We start from the raw sequence: 16964 nt of genomic DNA, 5'->3' as shown, positions 1-16964 counted from the left end.
TCTCTAAAAGGGGTGCAGGAACAGAGAGATCTGGGGGTATAATCATTGAAGGTGGCAGGGCAGGTTGAGAAAGTGGTTAAAAAAGCATACAGGATTCTGGGATTTATAAATAGAGGCATAGAGTACAAAACTATGGAAGTCATGATGAACCTTTATAAAACACTGGTTCGGCCACAACTGGAGTATTGTGTCCAGTTCTGGGCACCGCACTTTAGGAAGGATGTGATCTGCCTCCAGCACCCCCTCGGGCAGTGCATTCCAGATCCGAACCACTGGCTGCGTAAAAAAGTTTTTCCTCATGTCGCCTTTTGATTCTTTTGCCAATCACCTTAAATCTGTGTCCTCTGGTTCTTGACCCTTCCACCAATGGGAACAGTTTCTCTCTATCCACTCTGTCTAGACTCTTGAGAGGGTGCAGAGGAGATTTACTAGAATGATTCCAGGGATGAGGGACTTTAGTTACGTGGAGAGACTGGAGAAGCTGGGGTTGTTTTCCTTGGAACAGAGATGGTTGCGAGGAGATTTGATCGAGGTGTTTAAAATAATGAAGGATCAAGACAGAGTAGCTAGAGAGAAACTCTTCCCATTGGCAGAAGGGTCAAGGACCAGAGGACACAGATTTAAGGTGATTGGCAAAAGAACCAAAGGTGACATGAGGAAAAACTTTTTTACACAGGGAGTGGTTATGATCTGGAATGCACTGCCCGAGGGGGTGGAGGAGGCAGATTCAATCATGGCCTTCAAGAGGGAAATGGATAAGTACTTGAAAGGAAAATTTTGCAAGGCTACGGGGAAGGGGCGGGGCAGTGGGACTAGCTGGATTGCTCTTGCAGAGAGCCGGCACGGACTCGAGGGGCCGAGTGGCCTCCTTCTGTGCTGTAACCTTTCTACGATACTTCAGAGGGGCAGTTAAGAGTCGACCACATTGGTGTGGGGGGCTGGAGTCACATATAGGCCCAGACCCGGGTAAGGACGGCAGGTTTCCTTCCACTAAAGGGACATTAATGAACCAGTTGGGGTTTATTACGACAATCTGACAGCTTCACGGTCACTTTTACTGAACATCAAACCGACCCAGGGTGGGATTTGAACTCTCGTTGCACTGGATTACCGGTCCAGTAACGTAGCCACTGCGCTACTGTGATTTGCGTGGCTCTAAGGGGAGGAAAGTCGGGGCGGGGGGGCGAGCTGGACGGACGCGTTGGCCTCTTCCTGTTTGCTCGCGATGGCTTGTTGCGCCCGATTTGTACCCGAGGCACGCTGGCGTGACGAGGGAGGAGGGGGACAAAGACTGGGGCCCCCCCCGATCGGGGCTCACTCCTCTCGCAAGAAGCACTTTCAGGACGAGCCCCTGCCCCGGGGAGAGGCAGCCACGATGGGGGAGGTGTGGGGGGATTGGATTTACGTGGCGTCACGACGCAGCAGAGAGGGTCGCCGCCCCCCGCCATCATCAGAGACTTGGGGCTGGAGAGATCTCGGCACCAGCTCAGCTGGTGTCAAAGGTCAACGGTCTGCAGTCGCCGGGGTCAAAGTTCAAACTGCCGGCGGTGGGTGCCAATAGTTAGCTTTACCTTGGCAAGGGAGCCCGATGACTTCATCGCCATCTAAAGTCCAGCGTCCCCTTTCGCTGCCCGTTTAATCTCAATGCCACGTTGCCATTTTTATCATGGGTGACCTTTGCCCCCACCACCCCCACTTAAAGGGATACTTTTGTTTTTGCCCATCTGTGCCTCGCTTCTCTCCCCCCGAAGGCACTGAATCTGACCAGGGCACAGGCTCTTACCCCTGCCCCCTCCCCCTGCCCCCGCCTCCCCTTCCCCCTCACCCCCTGCCTCCTCCTCCTCACCCCTGCCCCTTCACCCTTCCCATCCCACCCTCCCCCTGCCCTCCCTCTCCTCCCCTTCTACTCTCTCCCCCTGCCCTCCCTCCCCTCCCCTTCTACTCCTCTCCCCTGCCCTCTCTCCCCTCCTCCTCCTCCTCTCCCCCTGCCCCCTCCTCCTCCTCACCCCTGCCCCCCTCACCCTTCCCTTCCCTTCTCCCCCTGCCCTCCCTCCCCCTCCTCCTTCACCTCTCCCCTGCCCTCCCTCCCCCTCCTCCTTCACCTCTCCCCCTAGCCTCTTCCCCTCCCCCTCTCCCCCTGCCCTTCCTCTCCTCCCCTTCTACTCCTCTCCCCCTGCCATCTCCCCCCTCCTCCTTCTCCTCTCCCCATGCCCTCCCTCCTCCTCCTCTCCCCTGCCCTCCTTCCCCCTCCTCTTCCTCTCCCCCTCCCCTCCCCTTCTACTCCTCTCCCCCTGCCTTCCCTCCCCTCCCCTCCTCCTCCTCTCCCCACTGCCCTCCCTCCCCCTCGTCCTCCTCTCCCCCTTCTTTCACCTGCCCCCTCCTCCCCCTCACCTTGCCCTGCACTGCCCCCAGCCCCGTTGGCATTTGTCCCAAAATGCCATCATTAGTGAGTGTGTATCCGGACAGTGTGAGGCGGTTCATCGACCATGGGTGCATCACAACTGAGCCCACAAATTAATGTGCACGCATACTTTCCAGCAAAAGGTGGGGGGGTCACTGGATAGTGATCAGGAGAAGTTAATCTGGTTGATTTTCTCCTCTGCTCCCCACCCCCCTCCCCCAATCCAGTGGGCACTGAGGTCAATTGGAGCCCCTTCTGCTGCCCCCGGCTGAATAAGCCTCTCTCTCTCTCTCTGAGTCAGAAGGTCGTGGGTTCGAGCCCCCGCTCCAGAGACTCGAACCCCATAATCCAGGCCGTCACTCCCCAGTACCAGTACTGAGGGAGCGCCGCACTGTCGGAGGGTCAGTACTGAGGGAGCGCCGCACTGTCGGAGGGTCAGTACTGAGGGAGCGCCGCACTGTCGGAGGGTCAGTACTGAGGGAGCGCCGCACTGTCGGAGGGTCAGTACTGAGGGAGCGCTGCACTGTCGGAGGGTCAGTACTGAGGGAGTGCTGCACTGTCGGAGGGTCAGTACTGAGGGAGTGCTGCACTGTTGGAGGGTCAGTACTGAGGAGCGCCGCACTGTCGGAGGGTCAGTACTGAGGGAGCGCCGCACTGTCGGAGGGTCAGTACTGAGGGAGCGCCGCACTGTCGGAGGGTCAGTGCTGAGGGGGCGCCGCACTGTCGGAGGGTCAGTACTGAGGGAGCGCCGCACTGTCGGAGGGTCAATACTGAGGGAGTGCTGCACTGTTGGAGGTGCCATCTTTCGGATGAGATGTTAACTGAGGCCCCGTTTGCCCCTCTCAGATGCGTGGGATATTAAAGGGTACGGGGAGTGAGGGAGAGTGGGGTGTGAGAGGGTGGGATATTAAGGGTACGGGGAGTGAGGGGAGAGTGGGATGTGAGAGGGTGCTGCACGAATATAAATCTTGTTTTAAACAAAGGAGTAAATGAAACAGAGACAGGTGGGCGATGACACAAGACCAGCTCATGTTATATTAATTATAAATCTTATTATATACCATCCAGCTCAATAGGACCCAGACCTACCCTGCGATCCACTGATATTCAACACATACAGAGATATTATATTAGAAATTCAAACACAGTTTCAGACGATTTTAGAACTGATTCCATATATATATATATATAAAAGCATCTCTTGTACTCAGGGAATCAAAAATTAATAAACAGCATGAAACTCGCCCAGGCTCCCTGCTCGGGGCACAGGCTCCCTGCTCGGGGCACAGGCTCCCTGCTCAGTCCCCAGGCTCGCTGCTCGGGGCACAGGCTCCCTGCTCGGTCCCCAGGCTCGCTGCTCGGGGCACAGGCTCCCTGCTCGGTCCCCAGGCTCGCTGCTCGGGGCACAGGCTCCCTGCTCGGTCCCCAGGCTCGCTGCTCGGGGCACAGGCTCCCTGCTCGGGGCACAGGCTCCCTGCTCGGTCCCCAGGCTCGCTGCTCGGGGCACAGGCTCCCTGCTCGGAGCACAGGCTCCCTGCTCGGGGCACAGGCTCCCTGCTCGGTCCCCAGGCTCCCTGCTCGGGGCACAGGCTCCCTGCTCGGGGCACAGGCTCCCTGCTCGGGGCACAGGCTCCCTGCTCGGTCCCCAGGCTCGCTGCTCGGGGCACAGGCTCCCTGCTCGGGGCACAGGCTCCCTGCTCGGTCCCCAGGCTCCCTGCTCGGGGCACAGGCTCCCTGCTCGGTCCCCAGGCTCCCTGCTCGGGGCACAGGCTCCCTGCTCGGGGCACAGGCTCCCTGCTCGGTCCCCAGGCTCCCTGCTCGGTCCCCAGGCTCCCTGCTCGGTCCCCAGGCTCCCTGCTCGGTCCCCAGGCTCCCTGCTCGGTCCCCAGGCTCCCTGCTCGGGGCACAGGCTCCCTGCTCGGGGCACAGGCTCCCTGCTCGGGGCACAGGCTCCCTGCTCGGTCCCCAGGCTCGCTGCTCGGGGCACAGGCTCCCTGCTCGGGGCACAGGCTCCCTGCTCGGTCCCCAGGCTCGCTGCTCGGGGCACAGGCTCCCTGCTCGGGGCTCAGGCTCCCTGCTCGGGCACAGGCTCCCTGCTCGGTCCCCAGGCTCGCTGCTCGGGGCACAGGCTCCCTGCTCGGGGCACAGGCTCCCTGCTCGGGGCACAGGCTCCCTGCTCGGGGCACAGGCTCCCTGCTCGGTCCCCAGGCTCCCTGCTCGGGGCACAGGCTCCCTGCTCGGGGCACAGGCTCCCTGCTCGGGCACAGGCTCCCTGCTCGGGGCACAGGCTCCCTGCTCGGTCCCCAGGCTCCCTGCTCGGGGCACAGGCTCCTGCTCGGGGCACAGGCTCCCTGCTCGGGGCACAGGCTCCCTGCTCGGTCCCCAGGCTCCCTGCTCGGGGCACAGGCTCACAAGTCCGATATTGGAAGTGAGGGGTAGGAAAGGAAGGGAAAGGGGGGAATGTTTCAGCCAATGGGGAAATCGAGATATGGGATCCCAGAATGGGCCTTTTGAAGATGGAAGTGGAAATGGGCTCAGGAGACAATTGGATGGGCCTGTGGAGAGAGAGAGAGAGAGAGGGGATAAAGGGAGAAGGTGGGGTTGAGGGATACGTGGGGAGGTGGGGTTGAGGATACGTGGGGCGGTGGGGTTGAGGGATGGAGGGAGGTGGTGGGGAGGTGGAGTTGAGGGATGGGGGGAGGTGGGGTTGAGGGATGGGGAGAAGGTGGGGAGGTGGAGTTGATGGATATGTGGGGAGAAGGTGGGAGGTGGGGTTGAGGAGGATATGTGGGGAGGTGGGGTTGAGGGATGGGGGGAGGTGGAGTTGAGGGATACGTGGGGCGGTGGGGTTGAGGGATGGGGGGAGGTGGTGGGGAGGTGGAGTTGAGGGATATGTGGGGAGGTGGGGTTGAGGGATGGGGGAGAAGGTGGGGAGGTGGAGTTGAGGGATACGTGGGGCGGTGGGGTTGAGGGATGGGGGAGAAGGTGGGGAGGTGGAGTTGAGGGATACGTGTGGCGGTGGGGTTGAGGGATGGGGGGAGGTGGTGGGGAGGTGGAGTTGAGACTCCTCAGGCTGCCGCACTGCCAATCCTGGTTGAGCGCCCGGAGACACTCGATGACCTGCTTGTGAGAGTCATTCCCCCCTTCCATCCACATTTCCTCCCTCCACCCTCCATATATTTTCCTACTGATTGTCAACACCCCTGAGGCAGCAAGGCTGAGATAGGGAACTCGGTGGGGTTGGAGTGAGGGGCAGGGGAACGGGGATCGCCCCAACCTGTGCCCCACCCCCCTGTGGTGAGAACACCTTGGTATCGCCTCACAACAACAACAACAGAGAGAAATAAATAAATGAGATCCCGTCAATCCAACCAGGGAGAGGAGAGAGCCTCGGCCTAATTCCCGAGGTGGGGTCAGCTCGCTCGACTCAGGCCGTGGTCCAAACTCAGGCCCTTCCTGCCCCCCCCCCCACCACCAGGCAGCCTCAGTCCTTCTTTCTAGCCTGAGATGGCACATTCACGTTGGATTAGAAAGTAGTGCAAAAACTTAAGAGTAGCTCCAGGCTTCACGGGGCCTCTGTGGGCCGAGAGTTCCCGTTGCCAATGGCGATCAGAAGCCATTGTTGTCCTTGGAGGACCCGTCCCCTAGGATATTGGGCCCTGAGCTTCCCATGGTCCACAGCATCGTCCCGAAGGAGCCTGCGGTTGCCCCTGGCCGGTATCTCCTGCTCGATGGGCTTGTAGATGAAGTGGTAATAGCCAGAACCGTCCTGGCCCTTGAGTTCGGCCTTGATCCGCTGGGGGTGGGAGTCCCCGGGCAGCTGACGGCAGCTGTCGTCCACCACCAGGAACAGGCCGTGCCCCTCGGGCTCCTGGACCTTGAACTTCTGGGCACAGAGCCGGCACAGCTCCTCGGCCGTCTCGGCCGGTTTCACCACCAGGGTCTTGGCCGTGCAGCCGTTGCTGGCGTCTTCGTAGGCAACGCGGAGAAAGTTCTAATGAAACAGCGGGGAGGGAAAGAAAGAAAGACAGAATTCCCATTTATACATCGCATTACACCTCCGACAGTGCGGCGCTCCCTCAGTACCGACCCTCCGACAGTGCAGCACTCCCTCAGTACTGACCCTCCGACAGTGCAGCGCTCCCTCAGTACCGACCCTCCGACAGTGCGGCGCTCCCTCAGTACCGACCCTCCGACAGTGCAGCGCTCCCTCAGTACCGACCCTCCGACAGTGCGGCGCTCCCTCCAGTACCGACCCTCCGACAGTGCAGCACTCCCTCAGTACCGACCCTCCGACAGTGCAGCACTCCCTCAGTACTGACCCTCCGACAGTGCAGCACTCCCTCAGTACTGACCCTCCGACAGTGCGGCGCTCCTCAGTACCGACCCTCCGACAGTGCAGCACTCCCTCAGTACTGACCCTCCGACAGTGCGGCGCTCCCTCAGTACTGACCCTCCGACAGTGCGGCGCTCCCTCAGTACTGACCCTCCGACAGTGCGGCAGTCCCTCAGTACTGACCCTCCGACAGTGCGGCGCTCCCTCAGTACTGACCCTCCGACAGTGCAGCACTCCCTCAGTATTGACCCTCCGACAGTGCGGCCCTCCCTCAGTACTGACCCTCCGACAGTGCAGCACTCCCTCAGTATTGACCCTCCGACAGTGCGGCGCTCCCTCAGTACTGACCCTCCGACAGTGCGGCGCTCCCTCAGTACTGACCCTCCGACAGTGCGGCGCTCCCTCAGTACTGACCCTCCGACAGTGCGGCGCTCCCTCAGTATTGACCCTCCGACAGTGCAGCACTCCCTCAGTACTGACCCTCCGACAGTGCGGCGCTCCCTCAGTACTGGCACTGGGAGTGTCGGCCTGGATTATGGGGCTCGAGTCTCTGGAGTGGGGGCTCGAACCCACGACCTTCTGACTCGGAGGCGAGAGAGAGAGAGACTGAGCCACAGATTGGTTCGTGGCCCTCATTTCTTCTTTAGAAGATAAATTTCACATTAATCTCTTAACTCCCCACCTTCCTGCACAGCGGGGGAAAATTCCACCCAACCGATCTGATTCACCCGTCAGCTCTTTGCCCCTCCCTCGCTGGAGCGCGGGTCCCTCGGCCCTGACCGGCCTCTGATACCTCACTGGAGTGGCCTGTTCATCACGTGCGCCGGCAGGGCATTCAACTGCGGAAGCATCGCAACCGATCCCCGACCCCGTCCACATGCACCCGCGACGGGTTGGGATCGGGAGCTGGAACCCTGGCCGTTTTCCCCCTCCCTAACCCACTGAGGTCGGTCAATTGTAGCCCCTACTGTTCCCCACCCCCCCCCCCCCGGCTGAGAGATGCCAACTCGGCACAGGCCGGGGATGGAGCCTGGGCCTTTCCTGCTCGGTACCCCGTCGAGGGGGAGGGATTTGATGGGGCGGCTCTCTCCCCCACTGACCTGGAAGTCGTTGACCGAAGGCAGAGGCCCGTATGTCCGCCTCCTCTTGTGCCACTGCTTCAGAGAGCTTTGGACCTCTTTGCTGATCCCCGTTGCAGGCTGGTCGACATGGTAGTTCTGGAGCTCGTACATGCTGGCGTACAAACTGGTGAGATAATAACCACCTGTGGGGGTTTTGAGAGAGTGAATAAGCTTTATAAATCGAGGCATGGAGTACAGAAGGAAGGACGTTATGCTAAACCCTTTACAAATCACTGGTTAGACCTCAGCTGGAATATTGTGTCCAATTCTGGGCACCGCACTTTAGGAAGGATGTCGGGGACTTGGAGAGGGGGCAGAAGAGATTTACCAGAACGGTCCAGGGATGAGGGACTTCAGTTATGTGGAGAGACTGGAGAATCTGGATTGTTCTCCTTAGAGCAGAGAAGGTTAAGGGGAGATTTAATCGAGGGGTTCAAAATCATGAGGGGTTTTTGATCGAGTAAATAAGGAGAAACTGTTTCCAGTGGCAGGAGGGTCGGTAACCAGAGGACATGATTTAAGATAATTGGTGAAAGAACCAGAGGGGGAGATGAGGAGAATGTTTTTTTACTCAGCGAGTTGTGATGATCTGGAATTCACTGCCTGAAAGGGCGGTGGAAGCAGATTCAATAATAACTTTCAAAAGGGAATTGGAGAAATACTTGAAGGGGAAAAATTTACAGGGGCTCTGGGGAAAGAGCAGGGGGAGTGGGACTAATGGGATAGATCTTTCAAAGAGCCGGTACAGGCACGATGGGCTGAATGGCCTCCTTGGCTGTAAGATTCTATGTTTCAAGGTTGCAGAGACTGGGCTTGTCCTCCCTCGAGATTAAGGGGTGATCTAATCGAGGGGTTTAAGATGATTAAAGGATTCGATCGGGTCGATAGAGAGAAACTATTTCCTCTGGTGGGGGGAGTCCAGAACAAGGGGGGCAGAACCTTAAAATTAGAGCCAGGCCGTTCAGGGGTGATGTCAGGAAGCATTTCATCACACGCGCCAGACAAGTGCCAGGCAATGACCATCTCCAACAAGAGAGAGTCTAACCACCTCCCCTTGACATTCAACGGCATTACCATCGCCGAATCCCCCACCATCAACATCCTGGGGGTCACCATTGACCAGAAACTTAACTGGACCAGCCATATAAATACTGTGGCTACGAGAGCAGGTCAGAGGCTGGGCATTCTGCGGCGAGTGACTCACCTCCTGACTCCCCAAAGCCTTTCCACCATCTACAAGGCACAAGTCAGGAGTGTGATGGAATACTCTCCACTTGCCTGGATGAGTGCAGCTCCAACAACACTCAAGAAGCTCGACACCATCCAGGACAAAGCAGCCCGCTTGATTGGCACCCCATCCACCACCCTAAACATTCACTCCCTTCACCACCAGAACTCCCTTCCTAACAGCACTGTGGCAGAACCTTCACCACAAGGACTGCAGCGGTTCAACAAGGCGGCTCACCACCACCTTCTCAAGGGCAATTAGGGATGGGCAATAAATGCCGGCCTCACCAGTGACGCCCACATCCCGTGAACGAATAAAAACAAACAAAGGGGAGTGGGAATCTGGAACTCTCTCCCCCAAAAAGCTGTTGAGGCTGGGGGTCAATTGGAAATTTCAAAACTGAGATGGATGGATTTTTGTTGGGTGGGGGGGTTAAGGGTTAGGGAACCAAGGGGGGTAAATGGAGTTAAGATACAGATCAGCCATGATCTGGTTGAATGGCCTCAAATTTTACAGCACAGAAACAGGCCATTCGGCCCCACTAGTCTATCCCGGTGTTTATGCTCCACACGAGCCCCCTCCCTCCCTACTTCATCTCCCCCTATCCCCATATCCTTCTATTCCTTTCTCCCTCATGTGTTTATCCAGCTTCCCCTTAAATCCATCTCCACTATTCACCTCAACCACTCCATGTGGGAGTGAGTTCCACATTCTCACCACTCTCTGGGTGAAGAAGTTTCTCCTGAATTCCCCATTGGATTTATTAGTGACGATCTTATATTTTAAAAAGGACTCCCATTTCTACCGGGCCTTTCACAACCTCAGGACGTCCCAAAGCGATTTACAGCCAACTAAGTACTTTTGAAGCGACCCGAGTTTAATTACTGGACAGAGAACTTGGGGGGAGAGGGGGAGGGGCGAGGAAGGGGAGGGGGACGGGGTAGGGGGAGGGGGGAAGGGGTAGGAAGGGTGAGGGCCGAGGGGGGGGAGGATTCTGTCTCTGGTCCCACCCTCCAAGATCCAGTGGAGAGGGTTGAAATCCCAGGCTGTCCTCCCTACCTTCACCCATCAGCTCAGACTGGCCCAGTAACTCCATCATGTATTCCACCTCCATGCTCAGCTCCGGCAGGTCGCACTGAGCGATGATGTACGACATCGTAGGCAGGAAGTCATCAGCGCCGAAGGGTTCCCCTGTAAGCGGCAAGGCAAAGGAATACGGCACTCTTACCCACGACGTAACACGCCAGCAGCGTTATTCAACCAGCGAGACGCACAAAATAGGCTTCCCTCCTCAGTCACTGTACGGCTCAGAGGGTAACCGAGTGAGCAGGTACGAGCAACGTAATGAGCGGCCGAGCACCAGCGGGTTGGTCGCAGCAATTCTCTAACTCCTGCCCCGAAAGCCCCGACCCTTCTCTGGGGGCAGGTGGTGGGATTCATGCAATTCCATCGAGTCCACAGCACAGAAACAGGCCATTCGGCCCCACTGGTCCATGCCGGTGTTTGTGCTCCACACGAGCCGAGTCCCACCCCTCTTCATCTCACCCTATTACAGGCAGTGCCCGCCCGCCGGCAGGATTAACCGGATGGTGGGCAGGATGATCACCGGGCCTGACACCAGGACCATGGTGTGTCACTACTGACTGAATGCTCAGAAGGAAGAGTCCTGACTGAACCAGGGACATCACCAAACACAGCACTCCCTCACTTAACCCAAAGTTGGACAGCATGTGTCTGACTGAAACACCCGCTGCGTTAAACTGAGGGATATAACTGGGGGTGTAGAGGGAGCTTTACTCTGTATCTAACCCTGTACCTGCCCTGGGAGTGTTTGATGGGACAGTGTAGAGGGAGCTTTACTCTGTATCTAACCCTGTACCTGCCCCGGGAGTGATTGATGGGACAGTGTAGAGGGAGCTTTACTCTGTATCTAACCCTGTACCTGCCCCGGGAGTGATTGATGGGACAGTGTAGAGGGAGCTTTACTCTGTATCTAACCCTGTACCTGCCCTGGGAGTGTTTGATGGGACAGTGTAGAGGGAGCTTTACTCTGTATCTAACCCTGTACCTGCCCCTGGGAGTGTTTGATGGGACGGTGTAGAGGGAGCTTTACTCTGTATCTAACCCGTGCTGTACCTTCTCGGCCGTTCACCCTCTCGTAGATCAGTTTACAGGCTTGCAGGAGGAAGTTCACCTTCTTGATTGGGGAGTAGGTTTTCTGCATTATTATGAACCTCTGTTTGATCTTCTCCACTGTGCCGATCTCGGGAGCACTGACCCGCACTCCCAGGCTCTGAGGCCCAGCCTGCCTCACTAGCAGCAGGTTCTCCCTCACCTGCTGGAGGGAGCCATCGGCCGTGTGGAAGTCCCGCAGGCAGGTGTTGAGGTATCGTTTCAGGGGTTTCAGCACACACTTGTGCATGGCCACCTCCAGCCAGTGATCTGCGGGAGGCAAGGAGCCAATATCAGCCATTGTCTTCGGTCCCCGCACTGCACAGGACCGAAGAACGCAGGGTGCAGGACACAAGGGAGGGTGGGAAAGAGTAGATGAGGAGAGGGAAAGAAAGAGAGAGAGAGGGAAAGAAAGAAAGAGAGGGAAAGAGCGAGAGAGAGAGAGAGGGAGAGAGAGAAAGGAAAGAGAGAGAGAGAAAGAAAGAAAGAGAGGGAAAGAGACAGAGAGAGAAAGGAAAGAGAGAGAGAGAGAGAAAGGAAAGAGAGAGAGAGAAGCGAGAGAGGGAGAAAGAGAGAGAGAAAGAGAGAGAGAAAGGAAAGAGAGATAGAGAGAAAGAGAGAGAGAGAGAGAGAAAGAAAGAGAGGGAAAGAGAGACAGAGAGAGAGAGACAGAGAGAGAGAGAAAGGAAAGAGAGAGAGAGGGAAGAGAGAGAGGGAGAAAGAGAGAGAAAGGAAAGAGAGACAGAGAGAAAGAAACAGAGAAACAGAGACAGACGGAAAGAGAGAAAGAGAAATAGAGAAAGAAAGAAAAAGGAAGAGTGAAAGGGAGAGAGAAGAGAGATAGAAAAGAGAGAAAGAAAGAGAGAAACAGAAAAACAAAGAGACAAAGAGAAAGAAAGAAGAGGGAAAGTGAGAGATGGTTAAGAAAGAAACTCCCATTTCTACCGGGCCTTTCACAACCTCAGGACGTCCCAAAGCGTTTTACACCCAATGAAGTACTTTTTGAAGTGTAGTCACTGTTGTAATGTGGGAAACGCAGCAGCCAATTTGCGCACAGCAAGATCCCACAAACAGCAATGTGTTAATGATCAGATCATCTGTTTTTTTAGTGATGTTGGTTGAGGGATAAATATTGGCCCCAGGACACCGGGGAGAACTCCCCCTGCTCTTCTTCCAATAGTGGCCGTGGGATCTTTTACATCCACCTGAGAGGGGCAGACGGGGCCTCGGTTTAACATCTCATCCGAAAGACGGCACCTCCGACAAGTCTCAGGGGTGGGGCTTCGTTGGAAGTGGTGGTTAGTCGATGCCACGCTGCAGATTGTGGGAGGAAGGGAAGGCTGAGGGAGGGGAGGGGTCCCTCAAGGTTCAGATGCAGGGAGGAGGAGGAGGAGTTAGTGTCGGGGATGGGGTGAGGAGCCTCGCAGTGAGGAGGAAGAGTGTGTAGGAGGAGGGAACTGGAGCTTAAGAGGAACAAGAGAGAAGAGGAGGGCTGACCAGAGGGGGGGCTGCTAAAATGTAGAATGAGAGGAGGTCTTTATATGAGAGGTTATAATGATCAGGAAAGGCTGAACACGCTGGGGCTCTTTTCTCTAGAATAGAGAAGACCGAGGGGCGACCTGACAGAGGCCTTTAAGATTATGAAGGGGGTCGATAGGGTAAACGTAGAGAAGATATTTCCACTTGTGGGGGAGACCAGGGGCCATAAATATAAGATAGTCGCTAATAAATCCAATCGGGAATTCAGGAGAAACTTCTTTCCCCAGAGAGTGGTGAGAATGTGGAACTCACTCCCACATGGAGTAGTTGAGGTGAATAGTGTAGATGGATTTAAGGGGAAGCTCGATAAACACATGAGGGAGAAAGGGATAGAAGGATATGGGGATAGGGGGAGATGGAGTGGGGAGGGAGGGAGGGGGCTCGTGTGGAGCATAGACCAGTGGGGCCGAATGGCCTGTTTCTGTGCTCTAGACTCTAGATTATGCAAGGTTCCACTTCAAAAAGGAATTAATTGGCTTGACGGGAGGACATGACCAGGGCTCTGGGCCTCCGTTTCCCTGCTCACCTTTCTCCTCTTCCTCGATGAAAATGTCAAAGGTAGGATCCAGCTCGGAGCTGTGGAGCAGGAGGAGCTTCGTGTGGGTCATGAACTGCCGGAGGGACTGCAGCAGCTCCCCGCTGGAGGTGTAGGGTCCTCTGCCCTCCTGCAGGGCGCCCAGGAAGTCCTGCACCAGGCCACCCAGGTAGGTGCGCTGGTCTCGCGAGCGGGCCTCGATGCTCTGCACCATCTTCTTCCCGGGGCTGCCGAACGAGCTGAAGACTCGGCTCACTTTCTGGAATCGGGCGCGGACCATCCAGCCCACGCTGTGACTCCTCCGGGTCTTGGGGGTCGGGGGTCGGGGGTCGTCTGTCGCCTGGCCCACCTCCTCCTCCTCCTCCTCCTCCTCCTCGCTGCTGAGGGATTGGGCATCCAGCTCGCTGATGGGAGGCAGGGGGCCGCCGTAGATGAGGCCCAGACCTTCAACCTCCGACTCGCTGGACGAACTGGCGTTGCTCAGCCTCCGGTCGGCCTCCGCCTCCCCCAGCGAGGCCAACGGTGACTCCGGCGGGTCCCCGCGGCCCGGTGAGTGGAGGGTCACGGGGGTGGGCACCCGATATTCTTCCTCGGCGGTGGGCGAGAGGGCAGGGCCCGCTCCCTTGGCCTGTGACCTCTGCTTCTTCTTCAGGCGAGGCGGGGGGATCGGAGGCCTGGGCTGCTGGTAGGACGTGTCGTCGTCCGAGGACGAAGAGGCCATTGGCGTCCCGGGCTGGGGGGCGCTCTCCGGGGGGCCCCCGAAGGGCACGGGAGGAGGGGGCTCGGTGGGCGGGGAGAGGGGGCTGGAGGTCTCGGTCGAGACCCTGACCTTGAAGCTACGCTTGAACTGCGACCTCTTGACCTTGCAGTGCTCCTCCAGGAAGAGGGGGTTCACGAAGCAGAGCGCCCCGTTCTGACTGTGGCGACAGAGCTCCCTGGGGGGACGGGTCTTCAGGGGCCACGGCCGATTAAGGGGCGACTCCTCCGCCTCCCCTCTCCCCGGGCTGTTGGTTTCCTGAGGCGACTCGCTCCCTCCCTCCTCCAGCTGCTCCCGGACGTTCAGCGCCGAGTTCCAGAATTCTACGGAGGACGCCAAGTGAGTGAGTTAGTCAGGCCCACACCCACCGCCTCGCGAGGAGACAGACCCGCGGAGGCCGCACAGTCAGTCAACGTCCAGCCCCGGCGTCACTCACACGCGCGCACACACGCACGCAGAGCAGGAAAGGCCCAGGCTCCATTCCGGGCCTAGTGCTGAGCCCCCACGCACGGAGCGGGAATATCGGAACAGGGGGAGGCCATTCAGCCCCTCGAGCCTGTTCCGCCGTTCAACGAGATCACGGCTGATCTGTGAGCTAACTCCATCCACTCGCCTCAGCCCCATATCCCTTAATCCCTCTGGTCAACGCTCAATCCCAGACCTAAGATTAACAATTGAGCGAGCATCAATTGCCGTTTGCGGAAGAGAATTCCAAACTTCTCCCACCCTTTGTGTGTAGACTTGGGGCTCCTGCGCCCACCCACCCCACCCCCCACCGCAACCCCCCTCCCTCCCCGATTACTGTCCAGGGACCCCCTCCTGGAAGGCTAGGCTGTGGGCTGTCGGGCGAGGGGAGGTTTTTGGGGGGGACCCCTCGCTCGGGAGGTAGATGAAGATGGAGGAGAATGTTGGGGTTACTCACCGATCCCCAAGTGTGAGATTGTTTTCAGACGTTTGTGAGATCGGGCTGTCGCGATCGCTCGTGGGAGCTTCAGAGTGAACGGTAACACATCCCTTCAATAAATCAAAGATCGACAAGGCTGGTCAGTGTCACAGAGTGAGAGGCACCAATAACAGAATACAACTCCCATTTCTACCGGGCCTTTCACCACCTCAGGACGTCCCAAAGTGTTTTACAGACAATGAAGTAGTTTTTTTTGAACTGTGGTCACTGTTGTAATGTAGGAAACGCAGCAGCCAATTTGCGCACAGCAAGATCCCACAAACAGCAATGTGATAATGATCAGATCATCTGTTTTTTTAGTGATGTTGGTCGAGGGATAAATATTGGCCCCAGGACACCGGGGAGAACTCCCCCTGCTCTTCTTCCAATAGTGGCCGTGGGATCTTTTACATCCACCTGAGAGGGGCAGACGGGGCCTCGGTTTAACGTCTCATCCGAAAGACGGCACCTCCGACAGTGCGGCGCTCCCTCAGTACTGACCCTCCGACAGTGCGGCGCTCCCTCAGTACTGACCCTCCGACAGTGCGGCGCTCCCTCAGTACTGACCCTCCGACAGTGCGGCGCTCCCTCAGTACTGACCCTCCGACAGTGCGGCGCTCCCTCAGTACTGACCCTCCGACAGTGCGGCGCTCCCTCAGTACTGACCCTCCGACAGTGCAGCACTCCCTCAGTACTGACCCTCCGACAGTGCGGCGCTCCCTCAGTACTGACCCTCCGACAGTGCGGCGCTCCCTCAGTACTGACCCTCCGACAGTGCGGCGCTCCCTCAGTACTGACCCTCCGACAGTGCGGCGCTCCCTCAGTACTGACCCTCCGACAGTGCGGCGCTCCCTCAGTACTGACCCTCCGACAGTGCAGCACTCCCTCAGTACTGACCCTCCGACAGTGCGGCGCTCCCTCAGTACTGACCCTCCGACAGTGCGGCGCTCCCTCAGTACTGACCCTCTGATAGTGCAGCGCTCCCTCAGTACTGACCCTCCGACAGTGCAGCACTCCCTCAGTACTGACCCTCCGACAGTGCAGCGCTCCCTCAGTACTGACCCTCCGACAGTGTGGCGCTCCCTCAGTACTGACCCTCCGACAGTGCAGCGCTCCCTCAGTACTGACCCTCCGACAGTGCGGCGCTCCCTCAGTACTGACCCTCTGATAGTGCGGCGCTCCCTCAGTACTGACCCTCCGACAGTGCGGCGCTCCCTCAGTACCGACCCTCTGATAGTGCGGCGCTCCCTCAGTACCGACCCTCCGACAGTGCGGCGCTCCCTCAGTACTGACCCTCCGACAGTGCGGCGCTCCCTCAGTACTGACCCTCCGACAGTGCAGCGCTCCCTCAGTACTGACCCTCCGACAGTGCGGCGCTCCCTCAGTACTGACCCTCCGACAGTGCGGCGCTCCCTCAGTACTGACCCTCCGACAGTGCGGCGCTCCCTCAGTACTGACCCTCCGACAGTGCGGCGCTCCCTCAGTGCTGACCCTCCGACAGTGCGGCGCTCCCTCAGTACCGACCCTCCGACAGTGCGGCGCTCCCTCAGTACTGACCCTCCGACAGTGCGGCGCTCCCTCAGTACTGACCCTCCGACAGTGCGGCGCTCCCTCAGTACCGACCCTCCGACAGTGCGGCGCTCCCTCAGTACTGACCCTCCGACAGTGCGGCGCTCCCTCAGTACTGACCCTCCGACAGTGCGGCGCTCCCTCAGTACCGACCCTCCGACAGTGCGGCGCTCCCTCAGTACCGACCCTCCGACAGTGCGGCGCTCCCTCAGTACTGACCCTCTGACAGTGCGGCGCTCCCTCAGTACCGACCCTCTGACAGTGCGGCGCTCCCTCAGTACCGACCCTCCGACAGTGCGGCGCTCCCTCAGTACCGACCCTCCGACAGTGCGGCGCTCCCTCAGTACTGACCCTCCGACAGTG

General features: G+C 58.2%; 1 protein-coding gene across 1 annotated transcript in view; it reads right to left on the bottom strand.

Annotated features, from left to right (window-relative positions):
- Window positions 1-3699: 3699 nt before the first annotated feature.
- Window positions 3700-16964, bottom strand: part of LOC137306331 (ras and Rab interactor 2-like) — a 36574-nt gene continuing 23309 nt past the window's right edge. Inside the window, exons 5-11 of the mRNA XM_067975479.1 lie at window positions 15012-15103; window positions 13324-14412; window positions 11223-11528; window positions 10146-10277; window positions 7838-8001; window positions 5971-6395; window positions 3700-4792 (exon numbers count right to left, since the gene is read on the bottom strand). Coding sequence (XP_067831580.1) covers window positions 3700-4792; window positions 5971-6395; window positions 7838-8001; window positions 10146-10277; window positions 11223-11528; window positions 13324-14412; window positions 15012-15103 — 3301 coding nt within the window. The remainder of the gene's footprint in view (window positions 4793-5970; window positions 6396-7837; window positions 8002-10145; window positions 10278-11222; window positions 11529-13323; window positions 14413-15011; window positions 15104-16964) is intronic.

Source organism: Heptranchias perlo, chromosome 43, assembly GCF_035084215.1.
Source record: "Heptranchias perlo isolate sHepPer1 chromosome 43, sHepPer1.hap1, whole genome shotgun sequence".
NCBI classification, from domain to species: domain Eukaryota; kingdom Metazoa; phylum Chordata; class Chondrichthyes; order Hexanchiformes; family Hexanchidae; genus Heptranchias; species Heptranchias perlo.
Note: the sequence above shows the minus strand (reverse complement) of the source record. Positions and strands in the feature narration are given on the sequence as shown.